General features: G+C 46.0%; 1 protein-coding gene across 1 annotated transcript; it reads left to right on the plus strand.

Moving 5' to 3' along the window:
* The first annotated feature begins 4,035 nt into the window (after positions 1 to 4,035).
* Positions 4,036 to 6,072, plus strand: LOC133919351 (pentatricopeptide repeat-containing protein At5g66520-like). The gene has a single exon (XM_062363724.1). It carries the CDS (start codon positions 4,036 to 4,038, stop codon positions 5,512 to 5,514), a length of 1,479 nt encoding a protein of 492 aa, XP_062219708.1. The 3' UTR covers positions 5,515 to 6,072.
* The last annotated feature ends 1,808 nt before the right edge of the window (positions 6,073 to 7,880 follow it).

Raw genomic sequence — 7,880 nt, forward strand, 5'->3', positions numbered from 1 at the left:
TAACTTGTCTTTCTACGAAGTGCTCCCCCCCCCCTTTTATCCTACCGGGGGGAGGCTCGGCGTGCCCAGATCGGGGGCACAAGTTCCCGTAAACTATAAATGGAAACAACCATCATGGGTCTACAGTTTGATGTTACAGGGGTTGAAAATGCGCCATTCGGTTGGTCCTGTCGGTCATTACGCCTCAACATTAGCAGGTGTAGGGGGCACCGGCCAACCATTGAATATCCCCGCATGCCCGTCTGGTCAGAGTGGGTCTGACACGATCTGACGCGGCAGGGCAAAAGGCGATACGCCTCAAGCCCATCAACGATATCTTCAAGCCATCTTCCTTTATGGGTCCCGCGGGGTGACGTGCGATGGGACTCGTCGCATTAATTGTCCCCACGCCTTCCTACCAGGCAGTGGTAGGGACTGACGTACTCAGTACGACAAGCATGGGGGGGAGTGGTTGGTTGTGACCGGCCACGCTCTCCTTAAATGCATCATCGGGCTTTCCACCGATTGACACCTCACCGTGGAGCCCTTGCGGGGTCCATTAGCAAGGGGCTTCTTAAGTCCTCGGGGAATTATGGGTACTTGGGGACCAACTGTCATTGTCCTCGAGCACCCCCTCCCGGGCTTGGTTCTTCTCGGGTCCTCGGAGAACTCTGGGTACTCGGGGACCAACTGTTCTTGGCCCCGAGCACCCCCTCCCAGGTCTGACTTTTCTCGGGCCCGAGAGGAGATGGTCTCCAAGGAATGGCGCCACGTGGCACTGCGCTGTCCTGGCCTCGGGACTCAGGAACCCCCGGTTCCCATATCACCGACAACCGTGCATCCTCCCCGCCAAGCCACCGAGCTTAGCCCCGCAGCTATCCAAGACCGCCACTCTCACATGACGCCCTAGCCAACATCCCGCTCCAGCTCTACCACGCGCAACTGCCCACACAATCATTCCGGCTCTCCCCTCCATGGCTGCCTCCTATTTCGCGGCCCGACCTCCTGGCGCTCTTCCTCCTATGCTCGGCTGTGGAGTCCACCGCCGGTGAACCCCCTTCCCTAGTTGGCTTCCTCCTCCCCCCCCCCCCCCCCGTCTTCCTCTCACGCCATCTGGCCTTCGTTGGTGTTGCCTTCATCTTCGCCGCCCGGTCACCCAGGTCCAATTCTCCCGCGTCACTGGTCACTCAACCAGGAACTGTCGCCGGCGAGTCCCCTCTCCCATTGCTCCACCAGCAACCTTCTCCCTGGCCGACTCCCCCCTACAACCCGGTGCACATCTCTCTCTCCGACCTCTCTCTCTGCCTCTCCCTCATTGTCTCTCTCTATCGCTCTCTTCATGAAACACCGAGCCGGTTGGCCTTATCCTCTAGCCCACACCAACAGGTGGGCCCACTAGTCAGGGGCTAAGCATATTATGTGAGTACAGTATACAATCTCTTGAAATAGTATTAGTACTTATTAAGTACCTTTCATTCTCAGTCTTGATGCTTTCATATTTTTGAGATGAAGATCAACCTTAACCCAGAGTATACAACCTCTTGAAATAGTGTTAGTACTTAGTTAGTACTTATTGAGTATCTTCCATTTTTAGTCTTGCTGTTTTCATATTGTTGAGCTGAAGATCAACCTTAACCCAAATAAAATTAAAGAGAAGTTTAAGATCGTGTTCGCACCTGAGTTACATGTGGCATTATGTTGTTCCGTTTTATACCGTTTTATTTTGTTGTAGACTCTTCTACCTGATCTATCATGGATTCTAGTCCACTAGACTGTTATAGAAGGCATGACTAAAACCGAGATCGGATCCTTACTGTGCTAGTGCAGTCCATGCAACTAGGACTAGTTCAAGGTAAAACAAAAACGTATCGCATTCGTACGAGCTGCAGGAAGCACGCGTTCACACGTACTAGTACTCGTTGGGGTCGCTTGACTTGCAGCGGTATTTTTCTCCCTAGAGAGAGAGAGAGAGAGAGCAACTCGTTGTGCAGTGTCACCGAAGAAATTATTTTCTCACTGCAGTCATTATGAGGTGCATTAGCGCATACCATGTGTTTCTGTCAATTATTCCTCATCTAGTCGTCATTTGGCGTCATGCATGTATTGAACTTTATAAAAGTACAATCGCTGTTAATTCTTTTATTTATGGGTGAGGAGATTAGAAAATAACAGATCTAATTTTATATAGTAATCGTTTGATTAACTTGAATAAACGATAGAAATCATTCAATATAGAAAGGCAGGTGAGTGCTGAAATCTACCCAGCTTTCCAACATTTAAGATCTCGGACTGTCAAAAGAGAGAAGACTTTGATGCAACGAAATGGGATGCTCTTTCTCTCCCGTTCCAAAAGTCCTTTTTATGCTTGCATGGATAGAGAATTAGAAGATAGACAACACATCCACTAGCAAACGGATAGAAAATCAAAGCTCCTCTTTCGTAGTGCACGGCTTCTCGTACACTCGATCGTTGATCCAGGCGAGTCCAGTGCTTGCATTTGTTCAGGTGTGATTAAATATGAGATACGGTAAGGCAGCAAAGCTACGGCGTAGACAAATTAGAAAAGAGTAATTTTTATAAAACTATATCTATTTATATTTAATTATTATAAAACTATAACTTTTAAAACGAATTTTACAAAACTACAAGTATTTATACCTCTAGTAACATAAAATTATATTTTTGCGTTTCACAAAACTACAAATATTTTACATAAAATAATTATAGTTTTATGAAACATAAAAAATATAGTTTTAGATTACTAGAGATACAAATACTTGTAATTTTATGAAATTCGTTCTAAAAATTATGATTTTATAATAATTACCTGCAGATAGTTATAATTTTATAAAATTTACTCTTAAAGAAATTACCATTTAGGGGCGCCAAAGACTACAAGGTGGAGATGTGTAAATACAACGAAGGTTTAGTCTACTCAGGGTTCGATCGAATGTGTGATAGCGGTCTTCGGAGGGCAAGAAAATATTCAAATTGCAATCTTCTTTGTGTCGTGCATCAACGTCAAGCTGCTGACCTGCATAGTGATAGATCATGGGTATAGAGCCGTTAATTAAATTGAATTAGAATGAATTCATGCTCATCCTAACCTGCATGATCAATCTCCGACCTTCTCATCTCAAAGGTCGACGCCATTTACCTTCGCTGCAATAGGAGACTTTTTGTTCAACGGCACTTTCGTTCATTTCTTAGATCTTTTCTGGTGCTTTTATGCTTGCTTAATGTATTTTTTTAAGGAACCAGGTTGGCATTTCATTGATATAATATGGAAATTACAAACCACCGATTATAAAGTCTGGAGCTTTGATTCACCTCCAGTTGAACCACCCAAACATAGCATCTGCTAGTTAGAGATGACGAACTACCATATTAAAGATACAGTCGGAAGTCATCCCCTTAAAAAAAACGTAATTTTTTTCACCACAAGAGATAACCCATCTGAGACGGGCTTTAGCATGCATTGGATAAGAAGTGAATAGACGCTCCCACTACAACCTTAGTGCGGAAACCAACACCGGCGAAAAAACAAGCGTAGGAGCATGACCCAAAAAAGAAGTGAAACTAGCAACCCATCCTCTCCATGTTGTGGTAGATTAACCTCCAACTAACAAATGGAAGAACAAAAGAGCCTTCAAAATTCCAATTCAGAGGAGAAACCAAGAGGAAACAAAAACACCCGTGGATCTCAAACTAAATCCACCAAATAAACTAAAAAAACTAACCTAGTAATTAAACTACAGAGTAGAAAACCACAAGAAAATCGGGCCTTCCTTCTCCTCCGACGCTAGGAGGCCATCAAAAGGCGAGGGGGTCAGCCGAATCGCCTCTGAGTCGCCTCTAGAACTCGGGAACGCACCCCCCTCCAGCGCTCGCTTGATGTTGGATGATCAAAACGTTCCGCGGGCTGGGCCACGTTGATGTTCAAACGAGCTTCGTTCTGGCCCAAGCCCATGAACCGAGATTTCTTTTCGGCCCAAGACCCGGAGGCCGACCACTTTATACCTCTCTCTGGTCCCACTTGACAGTGTAATCTCTCCCATGCGGTGTGGCATCCAGAACGCCAGGGCCCCCTCCTGGTTCGCCGCCGCGGCCGCGGCCGCCGCCAAACCAGCCAGCTTCCGCCGCATACACGCCCTCCTCCTCACCTCCGGCCACCTCTCCTCCCGCCCCTCCGTCAACTCCCTCCTGCGCGATGCCCCCTTTCCCTCCGAATGCGCCCTTCTCCTTCGACTCCTGCTCTGCCATCGTCTCCTACCCGACCACATCTCCCTCTCCTTTTCCCTCCACTCCTGCACCCGCCACCCCAGCCACCCGCTCACGAGCCTCTTCCACTCGCTGACCGTCAGGCTGGGCCACTCCCGCGACGTCTACGTCGTCAACGCCGCCGTCTCCTCCTACTTCGCCGCCTCCGACGTCGCCTCTGCTGATAGGCTCTTCGCGGAGATCTCTAAGGATGCCGCTGACGTTGTCACCTGGACCACCATGGTCACCGGGCACGCCAACGCTGGTCATCTGGAGCGGGCAAGGTGGTTCTTCGAGGCAATGCCCGAGAGGAACGTGGTTTCTTGGAACGCGATGCTGGGCGCGTACGCCCGCGCCGGGGTGCTTTCCGAGGCGCGGCAGCTGTTCGATGGAATGCCCGGCAGGAACGCCGCCACGTGGAGTTCTATGGTTACTGGGCTCGTCCAGTCCGGGCACTGTGAGGAGGCGTTGAGGGTGTTCGGCGACATGGTCGGTCGCGGTGCCGTGCCGAACGAGGCCGCTCTGGTGAGCGCCGTCTCAGCCTCCGCACAGCTGCGGTCGGTGGAGCACGGCGCGTGGGTGCACGCGTATGCTGAGCGGGAGCTGCAAGGGATGATGAGCGTCGTCCTTGCGACCGCGATCATAGACATGTATGGGAAATGTGGGAGTATCCGTGATGCCATCAGGGTGTTCGCTGCAATGCCCGTGAGAAACATCTACTCCTGGAACTCAATGATCGCTGGGCTAGCCATGAACGGTGGCGAGAGGCAGGCCCTGTCACTCTTATGGAAGATGCAGATGGCCGGTGTTCGACCAAATGACATAACTTTTATTGGGTTACTGAGCGCCTGCAGCCACTCTGGCCTTGTCAATGAGGGCCGCTGGTTGTTTGACAGTATGATCGATGACTTTTGGATACAACCAGACCCAGAGCATTATGGTCTTATGGTCGATTTGCTTGGCAGGGCTGGTCGTGTCAGAGAGGCAATGTATTTTGTCAAGAGCATGCCTGTGGAACCACACCCAGGATTATGGGGTGCACTAGCTAGTGCCTGCAAGATGCATGGAGAGGTGGAGCTTGGTGAGGAGGTTGCCAAGAAGCTCATTGAACTAGAGCCCCGTCATGGCAGCCGGTACATCCTCCTATCAAACTTATATGGCACCGCGAATAGATGGGATGACATGGCCACCGTGCGCAGGCTTCTCAAGCGCCGCAAGGTCCCCAAGGGCACTGGCAACGCTGTGGTTGGAAATGACATCCAGTACATGGAATGACAGAATCCACCCACGATGAGGATTTAGGACTACTTTACACTGATAAGTGCATTGAGACTTTGCATTGGTTGGACCAAGGAGCAACGTGAGATCGATGAACCTGGAAGAGATTGGGGACTGAAACAGGACTCCTGAAGGAGAAAATATTTGATTTATATGTCAGCATATGCCTAATTGCCCATGCTGCACTTGAACTGCATTGAGTAATTGCACGTACAGGGAGCAGAACTGAAAAAACCTGGCAAGAAGTCTAGGTTGGTGCTTGAATACTGACCAAAAAGGGTAGAAACTCAAGTGACTTTAACGATTGTGTGGTATGAACAGTTCATCATTAGGTGATTCAGGCTCGCAAGGATTTTTCCACTAGATACTGTACCTTGTTTTTGTTGCATATTGAGGTTAAAACTCAAAAGTGCGGTGGATGAGATCAATCCAACCACTTGAATGGTGATTTTGTGAAATGTGTCTTGTAAGCTTAATTTGCGAAATTGCTTATACGGTTTATCTTTGCTACCTTCTACCATTACACATTTACATGTATTTACCAAAATTTATGATCTCTTTCTAATCTTTTTTAAAAAATCACTTATAGTATATCCTGCAGAAGAATACACACTTGCATTATGCTTGTCTGGTAACTTTCAACTTGCTGGGTTACAAAGCTAACACCTTTTCATTTTCATTTTAAATTTCAATTTTTGAGTTTATATTGCATCTAATATTAGTATACTTATATGTATTTGAGCACCAAATAATTTATTTGCTTTCATTGGTATCCGGAGAGTGAATTTTCTATTTGCATTCTCAGGTCGAAGGTATAACCTGAACGATGAATTTGTAAGAACTCAATCCCTGAACCAGCCAGAATGCCAACAGAAACAATAACACTTCATCCTTGGGATGTCCGGAGCTATATACTTGAAGTAGCCGGAGTTGATCTGTCATTGACTTACACAATTTGATGTTTAAGTTGTTGATAGCAACCTGGATAACATCAAGAGTCAGAATTAGTGTATTCATGAAATCAGGATCCTTTTGTTTTCCTGTGGGAGACAGGTGTTGGACACGAACAATCCACTGAATTTTCCAACTTTTCGGGTTTCTATCAGGCAAACAAACATCACAAGGTAACATTTTCAACTGTATGTCGTCAGATTTTGATGTTAAGTAAGGTGTAAACTGACAGTATCTCAGTTATTTGCTTCGAATAACTGTAAAATTCTTTTGTAGATTCAAATGCCATATCAGGTAAAATATTTATTTGCTTAATGAAAATCCCTTTGTCACAGACGAAGATAACTAGTAATCTGTCTTGGCAGCCATGTATCTGTAGTCAAACTGGTTGCAAAATCTTGGCAAGGCTTGGGAGACAAATTTGGTTGAAGTAGCAGGTTGACCCATTTTTCTCTCCATATGCCTGTTGGATCTTTATAACGGCCCACTCAGCAAATTGAGTACCAGCCCGCTTAAAGTACTAGGCTAGTCATTTTTGTTGGCTTGTGAATCAATCATCAATAGGCCTGCAGAAAACGATTCTAGCCGAATGGGTTGTTACGAGCAGACATCAGCCTTGCATAGTTGCATCTCGTCGACGACTGCTGTACTTGCCGCCTACTCCGTCTCCTTGCTGGAATATATCGCTGAGAATTTTTATATATTTTTTCTTTAATATTTTTAAGAATACATTTCCATTTTAAAAAATGACAGGTATAGGCTACCATCACCCGTTTAACAGGTGTGACTTTGTAGGCCTCGACGGTCTATGCATTAAATAACTAGAGAAAACCACGTCTCGCCCGTTCAGCGGGCGAGAACTTTGTGACTGCGTCGCTGGACGCGTCCATCTAAAAGGTCTTACTCGTTTAGTGGATGAGATCTTTTGGGTATATATTTCGGTCGCGTCCACCTTGCCGACGTCAATCGTCATTTGATTCCAGCTGAGTCGAGAGGGAGGGAGAGAGGAGAGGATAGGGGTGGGGAGGGGAGGAGAAATTTTGCGGTGAAGAACTGCTGGAGAAAAGAGGTATATTTTTTCTCTGATTTTTTGATAAATTCGATAGGATAGCAATTAGTGCTAGATTTTGATATAGGTTTAATGTTAGATGTAGAATTCTTTTACTAATCTAGTAGGATAGTAACTAAACTTAGTTATAATGTAGATCTAGTTTTAGAATCATGGTTAGATATAGTTTAGCAGCTAGATCTTATTTGTATGTATATTTTAGTAATTAGATATAGTATTTAAACATTTGTTAGATATTAGATGTAGGATTTAGATATAGTATAGTTATAACTGATGTGGTAGATGTATGATCTAGAGGTGTTTAATTGTAGCGACTCGGGAATATTTTGTTGTAATATATATT

The sequence above is a fragment of the Phragmites australis genome, chromosome 5 (assembly GCF_958298935.1).
Source record: "Phragmites australis chromosome 5, lpPhrAust1.1, whole genome shotgun sequence".
In the NCBI taxonomy this organism is placed as follows: domain Eukaryota; kingdom Viridiplantae; phylum Streptophyta; class Magnoliopsida; order Poales; family Poaceae; genus Phragmites; species Phragmites australis.

Bases quoted from the DNA above. Each gene is read 5' to 3' on its own strand.
- LOC133919351 (XM_062363724.1), top strand. From the start codon at position 4,036: ATGCGGTGTGGCATCCAGAACGCCAGGGCCCCCTCCTGGTTCGCCGCC.